At 36.8% G+C, this 23,654-nt stretch overlaps 1 protein-coding gene across 8 annotated transcripts in view; it reads left to right on the forward strand.

Moving 5' to 3' along the window:
* The window catches only part of LOC118270919 (protein kinase C and casein kinase substrate in neurons protein 1), a 134,534-nt gene extending 111,914 nt beyond the window's left edge, over positions 1-22,620 (forward strand). For 3 of the 8 annotated variants that reach the window (XM_050696061.1, XM_050696057.1, XM_050696059.1), the window contains 7 exons: positions 2,826-2,852; positions 12,960-13,186; positions 13,555-13,675; positions 16,825-16,926; positions 18,372-18,523; positions 19,852-20,054; positions 20,550-22,620. In XM_050696061.1, the coding sequence (XP_050552018.1) occupies positions 2,826-2,852; positions 12,960-13,186; positions 13,555-13,675; positions 16,825-16,926; positions 18,372-18,523; positions 19,852-20,054; positions 20,550-20,662 (945 nt within the window). In that variant the 3' untranslated portion in view covers positions 20,663-22,620. The remainder of the gene's footprint in view (positions 1-2,825; positions 2,853-12,959; positions 13,187-13,554; positions 13,676-16,824; positions 16,927-18,371; positions 18,524-19,851; positions 20,055-20,549) is intronic. The other 5 variants (XM_050696058.1, XM_050696060.1, XM_050696062.1 and 2 more) reach the window with 3 other exon arrangements.
* Positions 22,621-23,654: the final 1,034 nt, after the last annotated feature.

Below are 23,654 nucleotides of genomic sequence, written 5' to 3' on the forward strand. Positions count from 1 at the left end.
GTATTCTCAACTTGTAAACATTCGATATCCTGGATGTGCATATTTTGGATTTCGTTTTTTATAACTGACCAAGTGGCTTTACATTTGTTTTTATTATTATTCATAAACTTGATGTTAGCATTCCGTTTAGCATTATATATGCAATTTTGAAATATTTTAGAATATGTGATGTATTTTTTCTTGTTGGTTCTATTTTTGTTTTTGTAATATTGATATCTTAAGGAACGTTTAGTTTTAGAACTTAGTTTAAGACCCTTAGTTATCCACGTTTGTTTAATTTTATTGTTTGTATTTATTTTAACTCTTACTTTAGGAAAGCAGAGATTGTAGAACAGACATATTAAGTCATGAAAGCTATTGAATGCCGTATTTGCATCATTATCCATATATACATCCGTCCAAAATAAGTTTTGCAAGCATTCCTTAAATTTAAGCGTATTATTTATACTGTAATCTCTTTTGTAGATGTAATATATTGTTTCTCTTGATTGAATTTGTAAGGGAAAACTTAGCATTTGCGCTGTCTCGTGGTCAGACAGATGTAGTGGTAGGACGTTAGCAGATGCTTGGTGTATATTACTAAGTATATGATCTATGCAGGAATATTTGCGCGTGGCTACGTTAATATGAATTTTCAAGTTGTGTGTATGTGCTAGATCTTGAAATTCTTGGGTTATTTTGCCTTTTTTCAATGTATTTATATTAAAGTCCCCGGTTAAAACTATCCGCGTTTTCGATTTGTATTTTTTGTATAGATGTTGTAGCATAGTGTCTAATTTAGTTAAAAATAGGCTAGGGTCGGACTGAGGTGTTCTATACAAACAAATAATGACTAACTTCTCTAATGCTAACTCTATTCCGCATGCCTCGAAGGTATTTTCTGATGCATATTTTTTTACAAATGCTAGTTCTCTAAAGCTGATACCCTTCTTAACCAGTATGCAAGTACCCCCACGATTTTTTTCCCTGCAAAAATATGTTGCCATATCATAATCCGATAGCTTGAGATAGTTCTCATAACCTTTTTTGATAAATGTTTCAGAGAAACAAATTATGTGCGGGTCATTCTGTAAATCTCTCATCTCCTGTAGTGTTAATTCTATAAGTTCCTGCTTTGATAGTACGCTTGCAATATTTTGGTGGAGTATCTTAAAATTGTGTGAAGTAGGCATCGAGATTTTAGAGACGAAAAAAATTGTCGTTTTTACTAGTTTGACGGAAATAATAAGGTATGGTACCTTTTTTAGGTTCTTCTGAAGAAGTATTAGTAAGATTATTTACTCTACATTCATTATTGTTGCTACTAGAGAAGTAAAACGGGATGGTCCCCTTTTTGGGCTCCTTTACCGTTGTTTTTGGTAAAAAGCTTAGTTTGCTACTGGTAAGGTGCTTCCTGATCTCAACTGGATCTAGAAATTTTTTGTCATAATCTTCACAATCTATTAGGTAATTTATCGATTTACAAAAGTCAGGCAAATTATGTTTACTATTGTATATGAATTTACAATTTTTATAATATTTGCACATATTTTTTATACTATTGTTTAGTTTATTGACATTTAGGTTGTTATTTTTCAACACATTTAAAATAATAATACAATTTTTATCAAACGTCGTAAGTACACTTTTGAGTTGAGATAATACATTTTTTATATAAAGGTCATTTTCGCCTAGACATATTACAATTTTGTCTTCTGGTCGGAGGTTAAGCTTAGTACAGGACTTTACAATTTTGTCACTATGTGCATATGGCATCGTATGGGCAAAGACTTTATACCTTTCATATTGTGTAGATTTTATTGTGCCCAATAAATGATATAATTAAAAATTCTATAACAGGCATTCCTCCAAATGGCCTTGTAATAAGATTTTTGTATTCCATAGGCCTATGTTCCGCAATCGGCGTCTTATGGCTGATATGACAACGATGATGATGATTCATAGTTAATATCAATATTTTCCTTTTGAATGTTTAAACAACAATATAAATGTTCCTTCATAGAGTATAAGCCTCGATGTTATGATATTACTAAGCTTCTATCTACCCAAGCCTGGTAAATCCCCCCATCTAAGTATCAAGTATACAATTGTTCTATCATATACACAAACGCTTATGTAACAGTGTTGTGTGTGACCCATATACATATGTAACGGTTACCTGGCAATGCGATCGTTATTAGACACCGTTTGATGAAGAACACTTTACCTGCGACTAATCAATTGGGGATAGACAAACTAATTTCATTAACCTGTGAGCTTACTATAATATATTAGAGGAAGATCTTGTTTGGTGTAGAAAAAGATAAACAGTACGTATAGTATTGTTTCTTCGTTTTTTATAGTAAAATTTATGTTTAATAAAAAATCGTTCAATGACTTCTCCCGCCCTAGGCGAAGCGACAGGGAGTGTCAAACTCTTACTGACTAAAAACCTCTCGGTTCCCACTCCTGCTTTTCAGGTCGGAACCCAGGTAAAACCGCTAGGTAGTCCACAGCTCCAGATCTTTTGAATCTTACTACAAAATCTCTTAAAAGGTACACCTTGTCCCTTTTACATAAATATGTATGTTTTTAAAGGTTTTGTGTAGTTAATCGCTCCACGATAAATTATCCAATAATTCACGGTAAATTGTCCGATGATTAAACTCGACAGTTTATAACAAAATTATTATAACCCAAAAAGATTTATCTAATTTAACACAAAATATTTCAGATGTAATGCATGTGTGTAATAAAAAGAAAATTGAAAATATTGAACTTCAGAAAGTATTCGATTGCAATGAAACCTGTATTTGATAATATTTTCACGATATTTTCCCTTCCAGGGAGAGAACTCCAAGCGAGGACATGAGGTACGTTTGTAGAGCCGTGTATAGTGTTGTCGGCTTATACCAATACTGCATGAATTGGTAGCAATTATTTACTTTACTCGCATTCATATAGACATTACACATATAGTAACAAGCTTTTGTTGAAGCAAGAATTACATGCGACGGAAATCTTTTCCGTCTCTTCATTTATATGTATTTGCCTAAGAATAACTGAACAGTATATGGCAATAGGCTCACCACCTATTACATGGGACTTATGGCATAAATAGTGAAAAGTGTGTGTACATTGTATAGCGGCATTACGTGCCGTGATGTGCACCTCTGCCTACCCCTTCGGGGATAAAAGGCGTGACGTTTGAAGAATAATTAACTGATCATACATCTGGTGTTTTGGAAGAAGATCAGTGATCTTAAATCGATCTGGTGATTGACAAAGTCTCCGACGTTTCGAGTCTACAAATACTTTGTAGTAAAAAACGGCTTTTGATGTTATACAACAGGCTATTTCTGCTTCTAAAATATAAGCTGATACTGAAGGTAATTCTGGATTGAACCAGAGTCATCCACAAATGTGGTAGACAAACTGTTGACACATGACTTCATATAAAAATGCATTCACCAGTGTGTTATTCTTTTCTTCGATAACCTAGAATCTAAGTTCTAGGTGACTCCAAAATTCAAAAGAACAGGATAGCTTCCTGAATACTAAATGCCTGCCATGATTTTTTTTCTTAATGCAGCTTTTTAATTTGCGATCACATAGCTTGCTTACTTTATGTGTTCTAACTATTGTTGCAATTTTCCACATCAGCGTGGCATGCCCACTGTATTTTAACATAACATCAATTTTATAATATTTTGATATTTATACGATCCTCAAGAATCATCATCTAGTTAGCAGAATTTTGGGATTAGATAATGTTCAACCAGTTCACTCTAATCGTTTTGTTATGGGCTCTAGTTGGGCTCGAAACTAGTCGGGCATTCCTCAATCGCATATTTAAATATAAAATTCTTGATTAAGTCGAGAGAAGATTATGTTTTAGTGTTATTCCACGACAGCTTTGATAGATATTTTAGTTCTATGCCCTAATTTCCAAAGTAATACAAACAGAATATTAGTAAGATAGTTGTTGCACTTAGGTATTCTAGGTTCCACTAGGTACAAGGTGGCACAGGTGTAAGTTCACACGTGTCTGCGTTTAAAGCACATTTCCAAACAATCGTGTTTCTCGAGCACCGACTGTACATAATACCACTGCGTTTGATGTTGGGGAGGTGGGTAATGCTAAATGCAATAGTGTAGTAGTTTCTAAGGTAGAAATTATAATGCTGTAAAACCCCCTTAAAGTGAAAAGGCCCTTATAGTAAATCCTCAAGAGGCATAAACCTCTTGGCTTCTTTTTGTTGAGGCGGGAAAAATTCCAATTAGTTTATTAGTTCACCCGGGCGACGCGAGAGGGAGTGTCAGACTCTTACTGACTAAAACCACCCCTTTTCTACTCCGGCACGGGGACGGGTTCGATTCCCGCACGAAGCAAATCTTTATGTCATTCACTGATTGTAGTTTCGGTTCTGGGTGTCATGTGTTGTATGTTTGTAAACCCACGACACAAGAGAAAATGTAGGGTAACGTTTTTTTAAAGATACAAGTCATATAATATATTCTTATCACATCTCCGTATTTTCAGTCTATTAAGACTTTGCCTTGTTTGGTTTTCAAACTGCATTAAAACAATGCAGCTCAAACATTTGATAGTGCGACACTGCAACACTGCAGCAGCCAGCACCACGACAGTTTCACCGAAGTGTTTCCCATGGCACGGTTTCGTACCAATAACATAGTTTCAAGTAGTTTCAACTCGACTTTCTTTCCTCCACTCCACGCCGCTGCGGTTTGACGAAATATGCTAATGTCTGATCATAACCGCCCGGCAATGACCTAGCAATGCCACTGTACTATAATGTTGTAATAAAATGTAAACTAGATACATACTTTGTTGCCTCAGTAATTTAAGTGATAATGTTCTATGGGAGGTGCCGTTTTCTAACGTTAAGCAGTTTTTATGTCTAAGTGAAGGTATTTATTTCAATTAATCCTTAATTAGGCACTTTTGAAACATCAAATTAAATTGTCCACCAATCTGTCTGTCAGTTAAGCTAGGTGCGCGTTCCAAAGTGTAGTGTTCCAAACGGTAGTGGACGAGCAAAAGCTCCATCATTACTCTTGTCATTATCTTTTTTACAATATATCACTGACACATTTTTTATCCTTTACGTATTGCATAATATATTGAGAACTAAGTAGCTTGTTTAATTGCCTAACAAATTAATAGAACACAGAAAACACTCAAAACTGTCCTAAAAATCATTTCGGTATAATCCCAAAAAATACCTTAATACACAGTACATACATTTCGAAATTAGCTAAAACGCAATAACACAGAAATCATTGTCCATACACCACAATGTACCGACAGAAACCCAACATTTTTCATCCTTTTTTTCAAACAAAAGGCAAAAAAAATGATACAGGTTTTCATTCCATTTTAATTGTTCGTCCATTTTATGATTCGTGGAACTGAATACTGCGGTTTCAGCTTTACTGACAGACGTACAGACAACAGACATATTCGGGTCAACTTTTAAATGTGAATTTTCAGTATAGCAAAGTCCGATACTGACAAACGGAAAAGAAAAGGAAATCAAAATGTTTTCCACGGATATCGATATACTTTGAATGCAAGCCGCGTGTGTTAAAGAGGAAAATTTTACTTTAATAAATGTTTTTAATGTACCAGTAAATTAAATACAGTGTCTCTAGTATGCATGAGTACTGAATTAGTCCGTAGATATGAGAAAGAGGTCTTGAGTAGATTATTTGTTGATTAATATTTATCCTTAGTTTGCCACTATTTTAACAATTTTGATAAAATCTACTTTCATGAGGCTGCTGCTCATGAATATGAGCCTCTAGCTTGACTTGAAACTAGTCGAGTTCCAAGTCAAACAGTTACGTGAGTAAGCCGATAACATAATAATTAAAATCTTCATAGAATAGAATTTACTATTGAATTTGAAATTCCTATTTCCTGTGCTAAAAATAGCAATATTTTTACTTTATCGTATGTAGGTACAGATACCACAGTTACAAACCATTTCGCGAGTCTATCAGAAAGCTAACTGTATTCGAGTTTACAGAAGACGTGCGAACGAGCGGAAATTGAATCGTTATCCTCTCTGTACACAAGTACTCGTGTTGCTATGTACAAATACTTAGAGATAACACGTTATCTACAGTCTACAAGGCACGGTGTACCCGTAGGATTTGCGCCAAGGACTTGATTAATAAGATTATATGTATATGCTCTTATCCAAGTAGCGGTTTTGGAGCTGTCTTCTAGAAACGTATACGGTTTTAGTGACCACTCCACTTCATGGGAATGTAAGAAAGAATACTTGTTATTCAAAAAATTCCTAATGCAGGTTATGTCTAAGACAGAAAGCAACTTCGATGGATAAAACTTAGAACTCAATATTACTCAAAAGCAAGACTACAATTAAAATATTACAAGATCTTCTCACAGAAAACGGACCCAATCCCCGATTCTCCAACAACCTTTAATTTCCTAACCCCTAAAAGGCGCCTCTGGTGTTTCGGGTGTCCATAGTCATCAGGTGATCCATCTGCTCGTTTACCGGCTTATACGATAAAAAATATTCGTTCCTAAAGGGACCATCCTTAACATATTGAACAGAATTTTCTACATCAGATGCGTCACCAACTCAATCTCACGCTTTCCTTCCCTTAAACTTAGAGCAAAAATACCGATATATCGTTAAACCAATATATTTTCCTTCCACACCTTTAGCAAACCGTACAAATAATCCAGGAAGGCGGAGGAAATAGTCAACACATAAGGAGGACCCACAATTTGTTTGAGTAGGACCCCGCGTCAACGCGGCTGTTTGTGCTGCCTCGGTAAATACGAGGATAAATGGAACTCAATATTTATACAGATAATTGTAGGAAGCTGAACTCGATGCCCGATATCGATTGCAAGAGATTGTGGTTTATTTTGCAGCTGTATTTGTTTTTTGTAGTGATTTAGAAACTGGTAATCATTAACCTGCTGTTGCTGTAAAATAAAATTGTAACTAAGGATTTTTGGGCGCTTTTCCACCAGATTTGTGCTATATAGCTATGCTACGGAAATGTAATAGCTAAGCTGTGAAACAATGTAACCTTTTTCACCGATACTAAGCATTGAAGATGCACAGCTTAACTATGCAATGTATCGATAGTAGGTAAGTCATCCATAGCACGCATCTTTCCATATAAAAAACATAATTCAGCTGAGTTTGTTTCCACCAATGCTAAAGCTATGTGTACCAGTGAATATGATTGGTCAAAGGCATCCACAGAAACGTAGCATAGCACTTCTATAGTGGAAATGCACCCTTAATTTCTGGTCAGATAGACATAAGAATTCTGATATAAGCCCAAAGTTAGGTAGATGTACCTGGGTCTGGTCTGGGCAACAGGAACAGCCAGCAACTTCAGTAAACTAAACCCTAGTAAATGTCTCGAGAAAGATAAAAGTCCAACCAATAACGTCCACACAATCCACTACTGGAGTAGTTTTACTATCATTTATAAAGGTATACATACATCTTACTCTACCAAAACTGTTCCACCGGACCCTTAGTTTGCGGACCACTCAATTCACTCGGCCCCTCGTCGTCCGTAATTCTTTCCACCGGCTGATGGACGTTTAATTACGACAATTACGAGTAATCCCATTAACCAGAGCGTTCTAGCCCCCGGTGCCTTTTTCATCCGTTTAAAATGCTTTGATTGTGTTTTAATTTCAATGATTTAATCGCATGGCATAGTGATTCAAACAGTTTTTGCATCTGATCGTAGTTTTTAATTTATTTGAAACCTTGAAATGATTTTCATTTTTATTATACTTTAGTTACTTGTGGTCAAAAGGGTTGTTATTTAAATTTTGAACTTTATCAAAATGTTCTAGTATTACCCAAATAACCGTTTATTTGACTTTCTACGAGCTATATACACTTAAATATCAGTCTTGAGTCTAGTCATACTTCGAATTCCTAGCATTCACTTCCATTGTAATAGTACCATAAACAATCATTGACAGCCGTTGACCCAGAAACTGTTGGCGGGAAATTAACTGTCATGGCTGCCGTCCAGATGTATGGAGCTTATAGAGAGCGCGCGAACTCTTCTGGGAGACATACGTTAGGCGCTTTGTAGAATATTTAGTGTGACAATTTGAGGATAATAGCGTGTCTCGAGGGAATTGTGTCATGGTTTTGAAATCTGTATAAATGTAGTAATGGGGCACTGGGAATTCTAATATCAGTTAGGTCGGAAGATATACGAAAAGTATGGGACTGTGGTAGTTGTAGCTAGCTCCTTGAAATTTGCTTTAATTTCTGGTTTTGTTTGGAGAATATGCTTGGAGTAAAATAGATTAGAAATGATAAGCAGATCATTTAGACACAATTTTTTGTGGACAAATTCATCATTATTAATAACAAATACTTCACTTCTAAATCATTTCGATTCAGTAACTTTAGACCGTGCAGAAAAAAAAATCAGCAATAAATATCCTACTATCCTATCTTACCAATTCCATACAACACAGTTAAAATCTCGGCACATTGTGTAGGTTTTATTTATCTATTGCTGGCTCTGTAATACCAACAAGTGGATGATGAGCTCGCTCAATGAAATCAAGTTGTTTAGTAAATTGATCCGGCTGGCCTGGCCAGGCAAATTGGTTACTGCGCAGATTTACAACATTACACGTTGTTGTGATGATTTGATCACTTTAAGTTGGTCATCTGTCATTATTAATACTAGTTAGGTCAACTAGTTGCTTTTTTAGATTATCTAGGTTTTTTTTATTACTTTATCCAATCCTTATGGGTTTTGCGCTTAGTAATTTGTCGTTCTTATAATTTCTAATTGTAAGTTTGAAATCGCTAACCTTCCTTGACCAAGTGTGGTGATTAATGCTCAAACCTTCTCCGTGTTATAAGAGGTCTTTGGTCAATTTTGGTTTTATCGACAACATATAAGTGCCCAAGTGTCATCACCCGATTCACCAGTAGTCATCACCCGATTGTGATGATAATTTTACCATATATTTTTATTATCACACTATTTGCTACTAATATTACCCACATGGTAAATCACCTAATTCACCAGTAGCAATTCCAAACTAGATGTTTTCTTATATTCCATGTTCAATAAATTGAGTTGTTAACTACATATACACCTTTTGCTTATCCCAGAAAATCCTTCAATTATGAAAATCGATAGTTTCTCCCCTTACAGTTATAACCATAATGCCGGTGTCCAATTTATTGTGAACTAGGGTCGGCTTAGCCCACGGCGTCGTGTAATCCAATGATGATGCAGGTACGGACAGGCGACAAATTTGTCGCATCATTGAATCGCACCCTCATGTCGCATGTCGTACGTAGATCGTTACCTGTTCGTATGTGCCAAGGGTTGATAGAATATCTGGTTATTAAAAGAGAGAATTTGAAGGAAAACGTGCCAGTATTTTGTTTTATTCGCGTGTAGGGAATAAACAATGTCTTTCTTAAAAATCATCGTATTATAGGACATTAATTTCGCGAGTGTCTTTTTGCGGTTAGTAAAGGAGTATTTTCATTTTAACATGCATGGACCTTAAGTTCACAAAATCTATAATATAAAAATAAGTCGGATTTTCCTTCCTGACGCTAGAACTTTAGAACGCACGAACAGATTTCCACGGTTTTGCATTCGTTGGAAAGGTCTCGAGCTCTGTGAGGTTTATAGCTAAGAAAGTTCAGAAAAAGCAGGAAATCAGGGAAAATCATTGGTGGCGAAACGGATTTCGCCGGGTTTGCTAGTTCGTTATAGTTATTTTGTCTTAATGTACAAGTTTTATTTTATAAGCTTGGAACTACAATACAAAATTCTTAATTATTATTTCTGGCTTCGCAAATTGAGTATCAAGTGACCCTAAGCCCTGAACACAGTGTACCTAATCTCCACTACGACACCCCTATCCGCTGATGTAGACAGATGGATAGCCCTTAAGACACGATGCCGACGTCTAGTCAGCATCCGATCTAGACAGCACTTACTTACAACCGTACCTCACTTACTTATAACTGTACCTATGTCGATGACACCGCCATCTTGTGATAATGTCATTTTACAACATAAAAAAAATGTATTTGGCGGCAAAAAAGAAAATTGATTAATTTGACATTTGTAGTTTCATCGTCTGTTGATATTTTACCTTACAATTTTTGTTTTACTTTACTTTTATGTCTTGATCGTAATAAAAGATGTAATTAGGATTTATTATGGTTAGTGGTACTTATGTTACTTTTATATTTTAATTGTTCATCGACATATATTTTTTTAATTGTATTAGTTTAATCTTCATGCAACAGTTTCGTCAAGATTGTGAGAAGAAAATTAAATAACATATCATGTTTTATTAATTTTACGTTTTGTTATTTTTAACTAATAAGGTTTGGTTCTTTTCTTGTTTATTTTTTTTAATTTATTGTTTGTTTATTTTGCAATACAATCAGCGGGTGTTACTGGTAAGGTTACTACTAAAATACTATAGTAATTATTTATCGCTAGTTCTGTCTGTACCGTGGCTAATTTACAACATATATACCTACTATTATTCTGTATGCTATGCGTGAAGATAATGATTTTCGTATAGGTACATCAGGGACAAACTTAAGAAAGTCATTATTATTAGTGTTTGAGATACCTACTATATAAAACTATTGCTTTACTATATACGCTATGTAGTAGATTTGATACGTACGATGTAGGATTTATGACGTTATCAGTCGATTTGCTTGTCGATCATCTATGTGCGAAATCTGTCATCTATCGCTTGTCATGTGACTAGGGTTCCCAACTATACTGTTAAAAACAGTATTATACTGTTTTTCACTAAATTATACTTTTTACTGTTGAACAATAATAAAGTATACAAAATACTGTTTTCAAAATGCTTAACACTACACAGTGTTAAATGTTAGACGCTCACACATATTTTTTTTTAATTTAGTCAGTTTTGATTGTCGTGAGGCCTACGAAGCTTTTAAAAATGATTCTAAATTGATAAGTTGTGCGAGAAGCACTAAAAAGTATGTCTTTAAAACAATAAAAAAATAAAATACTGTTAATTTTTCTAAAATACTGTTTACTTTCCTTCTCAGACCTAAATATACTTTATTTCTTGTAAAAAAAAGTTGGCAACCCTACATGTGACGCCACAGCCGCTATAGTCCCATCTGCATCAGCGTTGTTCCCGGTGAATGTGTGGAATGTACTTTACACACGAACTTGCTCCTAACTGGTGTTTTAATAAGCTAACAAAGATTTCAGAGATTCTTTGTTATTTATGTAGAATGTAGATAGATACTAGATTGCTAGACTGATGTCTTAGAGGCTATATTATTTTCTACAAAAATAAAGACTTAAAATATAATAACCCTTGGTAAAAACTCATAAATAGTCCTTTCCCTTGTGTATTTTTAATTAAATTAAATTACAAGATAAATAGCTTTTTATCTGTCTATTTGCAGTGGCTAGAACAAAGCTAATACTTTGTCCCTCTAGTTATATTTTTTAATGAAAGAGTTTGCAAACGTTTGAACGAAGCAAGCGGCCGCATTATGATTATTGAGCAAATTAACTCATTTCTTCCGTGGCGCCGCGACGTTATCTAATTAGTGGCAACCCTAGCGGTAGGGTTTCCACCCGCATATTGTACTTATGCATTTACTATGAGGATAGAAGCCATGTAGATATGTAGTGACGATAGATGTAGGATTCATTATCTTTAATAATCCTTACTCTTATAAGAGGTCTCGAATTCGATTCTTGCGTTGGGCAAAGTGTTGTTGGGGATTTTCAGCTCATCGACAATTTGACAGACAATCTAGTCTGAAATTTTCCCGTGGATGGTAATAGGTTCACCTCCTATCATGTGGCATTCAAATTCGATACATAGGTTGACTAGCAGTAAATATGATTTCATAACTTTCTCAAATATTAATTTTATTAATGTCTGCTCGCAACCTACTTGCCTTTCTCATATTATAATTTCGTAATAATTATATTTTGTTCGTAAAACAATTTGCCATGTTAATTTAAACTTTATGTAAATATTATTATGAGTTAAATGAGTTCACTGCAGCGACGCCGTGTTCGGTGACAAAGTTATCCAATTAGAGGCAACCCTGTTATGGTTTGTAGGGTTGTCAAATTTGTAGCAACATGTGATTGTGTACATTATTTGCAAGATAAATGTTTGGATGTCACACTGTAGAGCTGAAAATCTGTTTATTTGCATCGGATGCTAAGTTAAGATAGAGACTTTTACTATTCAACCGTCTTATTTACTTACTTCATCTTATTTCCAAACATCTCTTCAGAACAAATCAACAAACAGACTTCCATAACCATTAAAACAACATTAAATTCAATACCGAAGCACTGAAAAGCCTCCCATAATCAGTTAAGCCCATAAAACTTTAGCTGGAAAAATAGCAACAGCCTATAGAGCGACTATTGTACAGGGTGTTTATACTTATGCGTTGACGTCTAGGCGCGTCGCCGGCGGACGTGGCAATTTGCGACGCCCTCCCCCCCCCCCTTTTCGCCACGCTATACCCCTCCCCCGTCTCACAATTCCATTATGTCCATGTTGAACGCTGTTGCAGGCATTTGTGAAGATAGCGTATTTGTATAGCGTTTTCAGTTTACACCACTATTATGAATAAGGATATCGTTGAAAGAATCCATGTGAAATTGAGTTAAATATACTCAATACTTTAGCTGGTTTGCGTGAAATTTTGGTTATAGATAGACTGTTATTATTAGATGGTAGACTCAGTAGATAATTAGAATATTCTGTAGTATTTGCTAGCATTACTATAAACTTGTGATGTATCAAACACGACCATCTGTAAATAGCAACCAAAAACTAGACCCACAACGAGGAATCTCCTTTCAAATAGAGACTCAAAACGATTAACCGAACAATATATTGTCCACAGGTAAAGAAAATGGCGGAACGTGTGGCCAAATGTCGTGAGGAAGTCGCGAAGAGCAGAGAAAAGTACCAATCGGCATTAGCGGAGATCACGGCGTACAACCCCCGCTACATTGAAGATATGACCGGAGTCTTCGAGCGCTGCCAACAGATGGAGGCACAGAGGCTCAAATTCTTCAAAGACGTTCTCTTCAGCTTCCACAAGTGCCTCAATATCAGTCAAGAACCTTCGTGAGTATTTATTGTGTCATTGGTGGTCCTTTTTGAGGAGTTGGTCTTTTTAGGCGCATGTCATATAACGGGTATAAGGATCACAAGCGTGGCAGTTGAACTGGTATACTTAACTTTTCGAAATAATTAAACAGAAAATCTTATAATTACTAATGTTGATAAGCTAAGTAAAGATCAATTCTTCTTAAATACTTTTTTGAATAGTACCGTAAATATGTCAATTTCTTGCTCATACTTCTAAATTCGAATATACACCTAGATACCTGGCGGGCAAACTGACTAACGGACTATTCTATATTTTGTTGCCTTTTCAAAAATTTTTTGTTTAATTGAAACAACTTGTAAAATACACCATCAAAATGTTCCAGATTACCCCAAATTTACGAAGAATTCCATCATACGATAAACAACGCGGACAGTCAGAAGGACCTGAAATGGTGGGCCAACAACCATGGCATCAACATGGCAATGGCCTGGCCACAGTTCGAGGTAACATACACTGCTGCTCTCAATACAGCCTGCATACAACCCTCTCCCACTCACTGCGCAATGCATACTTATCTATGCGATAATTTCGAGTACTATATGCATCTAACGAGAATGCTTGTACGTTGAGCTGCATACAGTCTTTAGGTACGGATTTTGTTGAACCATGTTGATTACAAGAAATTTCTGTTAAAAGTTAAATCAGCCATTCGTTTACTACTTGTGGCGCTAGTGTCGCATTAAGTCGACCTGGAGATTTTGGACAGTCTTTTGACTGGCAGAGACTCAATCACTACAAGAACCTATTATACTGTTGGACACAGAAAATAACCGATTTTTTATAATGATCTGTTTACAAATGAAATTAAACCGTCATCCAAGATTCTTAAGTTTGAAATTTATTTATACAATAATGGTCAGCATAGTTCAATAAGAATCTGTGATATTTAGCCATAGATGTCTATGAGGGCATTAGTCGTGTTAGTAAAAACTACGCATGTCTAAATATACGTATTCTAAACTATCCCTTTTATTAGATTTAGGGGAACTTGCAGTATTTAGTTGTTTCTAATTATGTTTAGAATTCTTCTTAGATATCTTTATGAGTAACCAAACAATTTGGTGGCTGCACACTGCTAAGTAAATTGATGTTTATTCTTTTACATGACTTAAGTATTAATATTTCCTTTATTTACCCCCTCAAAAATTGGTCCTTTGTCCCAAAATATTTTGGTCCTGTCGGTGTGCGGCCACTGCGCTTGTAGTTAGACCTTCAAACAATTCTCTTATCAAGGTTCGTTAATGCCAAACCAAAGGCAATATTTTATCAAGATAACAACATTTCAACACTACTGTTACCTCGCATACCAACCGACAAATACTTCAACATATACAATGAAATAAGAATACCAACGGATTTCCTCCAACTCTGCAATATTTTCAAATTTATTACCGACCTAGAATTAGACAGGGAAAAGTATTTTAATCGTTTCGGGTCAAGTGCAGACTAATTGCTTTAGTAATTTTTGATTAATTTAAAGCAATCGCAATTTTATTTGGTCACTGGAAGTTATTCACGGCATTTTATATTGCAATTAAACGTGAATTAGGTAACTGAGTAAATAATATACAACATTGCGAAGTAGATTTTAGGTCAGTGCATACTCGACAGAAACAACTCATACCAGAACATAACTGTAACAATACTCGTATATTAAAAGAAATATTAATAAAGGTCGATACGCCGGACTCGGATCCGATAAGTAACAAATACTTGGCGGAGGCGTCAGCGATATTCGCTCGCGTGCTTGCGACCGCGCGGCGCCCGGTAGCGCGGCCGTCGACCGTGCCGTGGTCGCGCGCCGTCCGCCGGCTGCGGCTCGCTCTGCCGACGTTCTGCTTCGGTGTGGATGAGCGAGCATCCAGCCGCGTCGCCCCCTCAGTCATCAGCAGCCAGTGCTATGGCAGCAGCCGTTTCTATAGCAACCCGCTGATGGTACGACCACGGTGTAGGTTCGGTGGTTCACGCCAACTCTAGACTCAGACCTGTACCTTGATCGTCCACTCACTTCAAAGTGTGGGTCTCGTAATGTCTATTGTTAGCGTCACAATTAGCACGGGGTTATGAATAGGCGATGGACTGTGGATTTTGTGGGCAGGTGCTAAATATTAGGTCCTAAATGGCACGCTATCTGTACATAGGTAATTTATATTTTAAACGTTACCTCAGGACCGATCTGTAAATTAATAAATTGTTATATTATGTTTGTATCTAAAGGTAAGTGTTTCACTTTACAATTTACGCAACACTTATAATTAAATACAACTACTAGTTCCCACAAAATGCACTGTATATCGCCTGACATAAGCCAGCACTTGATGCCGACAATCAATTAATCGAATTGAAATGAAATGATTTTGCAAAGCACCGAAGGGTTTGATGGTGTCACACGAATATACACCGTGATGATTGGTGATAAAGAACTATTTCGCTCATAGATGATCATTGCACCATTCATGGGGCATCTCCACTTGGTCGGCACGCTGTTGAATGACAACTAATTTATTCAGCGGCCGATCAGAAACATTCAGCACTGCAAAACAGAAGTATAATATGAAAATGGAAACCCGTCACTAAAATTCTACCCACTCGACTAAAATTTAGTGGCAGCAATCGATAAAATCGGTGTCCTAATATCGGAATGTCTCGGATGATTCGGAATCTACCGCAATCCCGAAATTCCTGGTTTACCAAATTAGGTCACATGATTCGGATTTACTAGAATCGGTACATCGGTTCGGATTCGATTGGAAAGGTTGCACTCATGTACACCCATTCACACTGAAGTACAGGTAGCAATATAAAGCAACATGTTTTAGCAAAGCACGCAATGCGAGTACCACTAGATGCAACTGGTATTGAAGATAACGTCATTTTTTGAGTTAAAGGACCAGGTAATTATGATTACCGACTATTACCGGCAAGCATAGGAAAAGGATATAGAAAAAAAAAGTTTACAGCAGATTTTGGAATTTTGATTGTCATACAATATTTTTTAAATATTTTACTTTTTGAAATGATCTGTGTTAATTATATATCGAACTGTGAAGTGAAATGTAATAGGTGAACTTAAAATTTAAATTTTAATACATATTCTTAAGGTCGTAATATATTCTTTTAAAAGCTAAAAATGTCGTGCAATCCCTTCGTCTCGAAGGACCGACATAGTTCCTTAGTTAGTTTACATTCTAATAGCATGTATCTACCTTCTCTGTAGCCCCCTCAACTAGTGCAAGCTTGATAGTACCTTCTAACGAACACCGGCTTTGTATGGATGTGTCTATGTTTACCAATTTTTTTTTTAATAATTACATTTTTTTGCATTCGAGCGATCAGACGTTGGGAAAAATGAAATGAAAAAGTAGAAAAAAATAAATGTTATATTATATCGATAGTCGTTAAAAATAAAGTATAAGTTCTCAACTAGTTTCGACCTAGTGAAGGGATCTAAACTTATAACGGCCGAAAACAATCGAGCCGTAAGAAAAATTGAGAATTGCTCTGAATTTTTTTTAGTAAATTTTTTACTATTTTTTCCCAACGTATGGTCGTCTCCGCCGTGATCGCTTGTGACGTGTGTGTCGCTGAGCAGGAGTACACTGAGGAGTTCCGGGACATCGCGAAGGGCAAGTCCAAGGAGAGCCTGCCCACCGGGCCCATCACCCTGCTCAACCAACGACCCGTCAGCGAAGATGTATGTTCCACCACCTTTAGTTTACCACGACAACAGCACATACACCTATCCTCAACAACAACACACATTTTCAACCTTATTCCTTAGTTGTAAGGTTGGAAATTGTTTTGTAGTTTAGGGGTAGGTTCATGTGCTAGTTGTCTGTATAGGGTGTAATGTATACGTATTGTATTTTTTATCTGGTGTCTTTACGTTTGAAATCTTCAGTTTTTTGTTTTGTACGTTTTGGGAATTCACAAGGAGACGATATGAAATTTGCTCTTATTTTTTTGGGAATTTTCAAAATGTGTACAACGAAAATGCGTCGGTACCCTTAGTACGAGTTTGCTTTAGATTGAACGGGAACGAAACTAGACCACGTTCGGCGCTCTGATTGGCCGGTGCTAAAATACTAACCAATAAGATCGCCGAACGCGCCGTTCAACGTAAAGCAAACTCGTAATAAGGGTACAGTTTTGTATGTTGGGACACCATGTAATTAACTTTTCGTTACGTTACACCCTGTATATCGGATTACGAACGTCTGTGATGGTGGTGATATAATCATTGCGCGTTTTAATAATAATTATATAAACATATGGGTTTGTATACAATTGAAAATTGTTTGAATTTTGAAAAAGTCTATTACATTATGTTTGCCAATCCGTTATTTGTTCGATCAGAAAAAAAAACTTTTGACATTAAAACGTACCCACCATCGCAGTCGAACGTACGATGACGTCACGCACGCGCCCGCTGCGTCACACTGTTGTACGAATATCAACCGTACGATCTATACAATAGGATTCAAATGAGAATGAATCATATAAAGCCGGATTGGTATTTCTGCTTATTATTAGTAGCATGTGTTAAAAGTAGTTTGATTTCTTAAGGGATGAGGTCATTCTCATTTTGATCTATTTTTTTTTATATTTTTATGTATTTTTTTTATATTTTTTTGTTTTTATCAATGTTGCATGATGGATGTTCCGCTTTTTTTCTACAATTTTATGCATATTGGCATGCATTAACAATTTAACCCTCGTATATGAATCTATATTAGTTAATACGATACTATAATATGTATATCTTAAAGAATATTTAAGTAAATATTAAAATATTGATCTATATAAATATAATAATACAGATATGAATTATATATTGTTTTTTATAATATTAAAGTCGAAGGACCAAATTATTTGATATTGAAATTATAAAGTGTTCATTTCCTTTTGTTAATAGGTTTAAACTATTACATGTATGTGGACCTTTCTGAAGGTACATTAGGTGAAAAATGAATATTCTAATAACTCTCTTTCAAAGAATTAAACATATAAAAACATTAAAAATTACTATTATACTATTATAGTAAACTAAAATAATAATTTGGTCCTTTGACACAAAAATAAAAAATCAATCAATAATAATTAGGTTATTATTAAAAAAACACATTACACCAACTTCAGGAACTGCCACCGATCAACAACACGAACAACAAAACGAACAAGGCCGCCAACCACACGGACGCTGCGCCCGCGCAGACGACAGTTGTCAACAACACCGCCAACGCCAACAACACTATTGATAAGAAGAGCATCAGCGCGCCTATTGCTGTTACGTAAGTAACTCATTTTAATATCAACCAGAATATACCTATTAGTACTACAACCACGGCGATTTTAATATAAGATTAGCCATAATCCCCAATATTGGTAAGGTTGGCAATAGCTGATACCAAACAGTTAGGTTGGTCACCAAAAATGAAGGCGGTGCTGTTAATTCTCGTATCGAAATTGGTTGCAGTGTCACCATACGGAAAGCGATAAATCCTTATTCCCTTCTCCTTTTAATGTCCAAAAACTGAACCTACGTGTATTACGAGATAACTCGACTATTTTCAAGCTAACTATGGGCTCATAGCTAATATTCATGAGCAGCATTTTGCGACAAACGATAAGTTACCTCCTCAAGCAGTTGCCTTACAATTCTACAAACCTTATTAACCTAACCTAATTAACCCTTTAACCTACTGATCCTAATCCCAATTCCTTTCCCATTCTCCCCTAGTATCGAACGTCTAGAAATATTCGCGTGCGCGCCCGGGTGTGCGCGTACGCTCGAAGAGTCGTTCAGCGGCCACCTCGTGCGTCTCTCTATGAAGCCCGACGTCGCTCACAACTCACAGTCGCAGTTCACCATCACAGACATGAGCGATACTCTCTACGATCCGTTAGACTTTACTCTCTTGTATTATTGTTTGATTAATTTCTACATGTAAGACTGAGTTAATAAAATAGACATTCATTAAGTCTTTGACTGCCAATAGAAAACTGTTGAAGGCAAATCCTCCCTCTAATGTCGGTCACCGGTGACCACTACGGCATTGAAAGTGTTAATTATTATGTTATCGACTTACGCCCGAATACTCAAATGCTACTCAATTTTAAGTTTTACTTAAATATCGTTCTATCTATGTCTTTTATAAAGAATTTGTAGAGACAGAACTATCTTTGAGAGCGTCTTAAAATTGAGTGACGTTTGAGTATTTGCCCATTATACTCTTACATGTAATAAATATGGAGTTTAAAATAGACCATTCGTTAATTATTATGTTATCGGCTTACTCACTTAACTGTTTGACGAGGAACTCGACTAGTTTCAAGCCATGCTAGAAGCTCATGTTCATGAGCACTTGCTAATGCGAGTAAGCCGATAACATAATAATTAATTTAGTATGTTATATTTAGCGACTATCGCTTCTATTGCATTAGGTGTACCTGTAAAGATAGACGTAATGTTATAAATTATTGTTGTAGGTGGTATTCATTTCCATACTGTATTGTTCCATAGTTTGAAGACAATTTAAAGTGTTGATTTACTTAGCTTGTATTTTATGCTTCCTATAAACAATAAACAATTACTAATTCCATTTTTCAAAATTTCTAGCAATGGTACAGCAGCGGCGCCCAAATCGAACAAGACATCGCCAGCTAAGGACAGTACTAAAGGACAGGACAATCCGTTCGACGAGGACGAGTGGGACGAGGAGTCGGGCGGCGCGCTGACCGACACGGGCGAGCCCGGCGTGCCCGTGCGCGCGCTCTACGACTACACCGGCGCCGAGAGCGACGAGCTCAGCTTCCGACAAGGTGAGATGAATCAGATGAATATACCATGGCTTCTAATTTTAAACGGGTTTTTTTATAGTATTCATGTGTTGTTATAAGGCAATGCATGTTAGGATAGGTTATAGGTAGACATTATTCTAAATAAAATTGTAATTTTATGAAATAACAAAAATACGGTTTATTATAATCTGGAAAGTATAGAGGAATTAGATCCTAGAGGCCTAGGCCCAGTAGTGGACGGAAAAGGGCTCACGATAGTGACTATTCCTCAAGTCGTAATTCTCCATGAAGTAGGCAGTGAATGGGGTGCTAATACCCATATTTCTCCTTAGAACGAAACGGTCAGTTAGTGCGATGTGCCGAGGAAGTGTCGCCGGCGTCGCCCCGCCCCGCGCTCACAGCTGCCGCGGTAACAGACATGCATTACTTGCACTACGACGCACCTAGCACGCCATTGTATCACTACTCCGTGTACACAAACGAAGCTAAATAATAACAATAATTTCATTGTTCCAGGGGACTTATTCGAAAAATTAGAAGACGAAGATGAACAAGGCTGGTGCAAGGGTCGGAAGGACGGTCGCGTGGGCCTGTACCCCGCCAACTACGTGGAGCCAGTGGGCCACTAGCCCACGCCGGCGCATGCGCAGCCCACGCCCACACCCGCGACACGCGACGAACTATAGTATGCACTGTGGGCAACGGCACTAGAGGTGAACGAACGCGCTAACTTGTGAAAAATAAAAAAATATTTTGATGAATCTAGGAACAAATTGCACTCTATGCTTAGAACAAGCAGATGTTGGCCTTAGCAGAATTTAATGTTGTTTACATAGTCGACTGATATTACTACTAGCTGGCATGTCTGTACGTGCAGTGTATCGCTCCTGCTTCTCTCGTCTGTAAACGTATTGGTATCATTTAAGATCCCGTAAATTTTACCAATACCCCATACTAAAGCTTTTATAAGTATTATATGTACCATAAAACGTAAATATATAAAAATAGTTGTATATAAAACGGGCCCTTATGATAAAATTAACGTGAACCTTAACTAAGCAGTATTAAGTACAGTTATCGAATGTGTGGGTGAAGTTAGTGGTGTTCATTCATTTCTACGGCGCACAGTACGGAGTGTGTTACGATACAATTATGTGAACGCGTGACAGGTTATAAAATTGTTCGGTTTTATATTCACGAGTCACGATGTAGTCATTATAATAGTAACAGATGTTAAGTACATTCAGATGTAACGTGTTTACTTCTATACGAATAGATATATTTACTTGACACCGTCACTCAACGCAGCAGTCAGCTTTAATACGTCTTATGATATCATTCCACTCGACATCGAACCCCATACCCCATGGATCGAGCTGTTTTTGATATATTTAACAAGACGACTTTCTTACTGAAACATTTTCGACCTAAATTTTTGTACGTTTCTATAAAAACGAAAAATTCAAATCAACTTTTTAATGGTTTTGTTAAAAATGTAAGTGAGACGGTGTGTAATATTTTTGGATGGAACTCTTTGTAGGTACAATATGGAAACCAAAAATTGTTTATTTGTAACTTGTAGTCACACTGCGCCGCATCCACTGTCAAGCGTCAGTCGCGCAGTATACGCGCAGTCCACGCACGGTACACGCGCAGTATACGCGCTGTCCACGCACGGTACACGCGCAGTATACGCGCCGTACCGGGCGACCGCGCGAGCGACTCAGAGGTGTATCGACTACTTGATTAGTGGGTAACTAGACTGGCCGGGCGACTGTATTGTGGAACTAGCAATATCGTCCACTCAGGCCATCAGTTGTATATAAAGTGTATAAAGGCAATGTCGACCTATGTAGGTAAAATCAAACAGTTTCAACACAGATCGGGTCCCAAATCGATTCGTAGACCGTTACGGTAGCCGGTACATCTCTCATAATATCGATGAGGAATTTAGCTAAGCCAAAAAGTGTACGCCAATATAAATAATTAGATAACAAATGATACGTTTAGGCGGCAATGGGATTTATATTTTTGTGATATAATGGTACTGGACAGTGGTCGCCACTGCACCTAGTTGTGTTTATGTACATACACGATTATAATATATCTCGTCGTGCTTATAGAATATTTATTTCCCATTGTATATAATGTAAAATGCATTAATAAATGTATGTAAGGTGTAACGGGCGGGCGCAGCCGGACTGAGCGAAGGCCTAATATTGTGTAGCGCCGCGGTACTTGCAACCCGTGTTCACAGCTGCCGCCCACTCGTTTAGGTTAAATAAACAGTAACGATTATTAATATATTACGAGAAATGTTTAATCTTTTCTTTTTCCCTTTTATACCTCGTTTTAAATATTGTTGTATTGTGTAATTATAGCGGGAGTCATTACGTTAGTCGAGGCTGAGTATCACTGTCTACTGTCGGTCGCGCTTAGTCCGTAGCTGTTTTGTTTTCGTTGTTATAGGTTCCGCGACCATTTGTGAGAAATTCTTTGTATTATATAATTATCAAAGAGGGTGGTTTTGGACCACATATGTTAATATATTATGAATATTGGTAAAATAAAATTGTTACATATGGTATTTGTGTGTTTTATTTGTGTATTCAACACTTCATCGTAATTGACCTTTGTATAGCTACAGCAACATATCTTCCTAGTATTTTTTCCAAAGTACCCGGACTATATTAATGCATTAAAAGCGAGTAGGAAATAATTATTCAAGAATAACATTGACATTCAAGTTTGAATGAAGATCATATTTATTATTAATTTCGAGGATAGAACAGCTGGATGGGCTAGGATAAGCCCAGTCCCAAAGGAGGATGCACGGATATTAGGAAACTTTTTGTCATAAGGTAACACAGTAAGGCTTATGAAAAACAACTTTTAGTTGACCCCAGTTATCACTTCGATTTTTTGGTATCTGTTTATTTATTATTTTCGGAAAATCATCCAATGACTTCTCCCGCCTTGGGCGAGGGGAGAGTGAGCGTCAGACTCTTACTGACTAAAAACCACCCCGTTCCTACTCCTGCTTTTCGAGCCGGTGCCCCGGTAAACCCGCTAGGTAGTCCGCAGCTCCGGATAGCATTACTTGGCTACCTACTGATAAAACTAGCAAAACTGCCATGTTTAATGAAAAATAACTCTAAACGGACTAAGATTTGGAACTTGGCGCTATAGTAACTTTTATTCAGATCAAAATTACCTAGCCAATGATGTAACACACATAGCTAATGGAACTGGGACCAGAATTCATAGTAACTGGCATCTTCCTTTTAGGTAAAATTGCAACATTTTCAAGCGAAATCTAGAGATAGCGCTAAAAATACACGACACGACAGCCTTATAAACAAGCTTCCTTCATACGGGTTTCCTGCAAGTCTTTGTACCTGGCTTGCTGACTTTTTGAGGGAACGATTGTTGCGTGTAGTCATTGATGGCTGCACCTCCGATCAATTGGCTACTCATACCGGTGTACATCAAGGGTCCGTACTTTCTGCAACTTTGTTTAGCTGCACATCAACGATCTCCTAATGCCTGGAATCTATGGGTACGCTGATGACAGCACAGTTGTAGAGAGGTACATGTCCAGTGCAGGGACTGGGAGGGCGG

This window comes from Spodoptera frugiperda, chromosome 9 (assembly GCF_023101765.2).
Source record: "Spodoptera frugiperda isolate SF20-4 chromosome 9, AGI-APGP_CSIRO_Sfru_2.0, whole genome shotgun sequence".
NCBI classification, from domain to species: Eukaryota; Metazoa; Arthropoda; class Insecta; order Lepidoptera; family Noctuidae; genus Spodoptera; species Spodoptera frugiperda.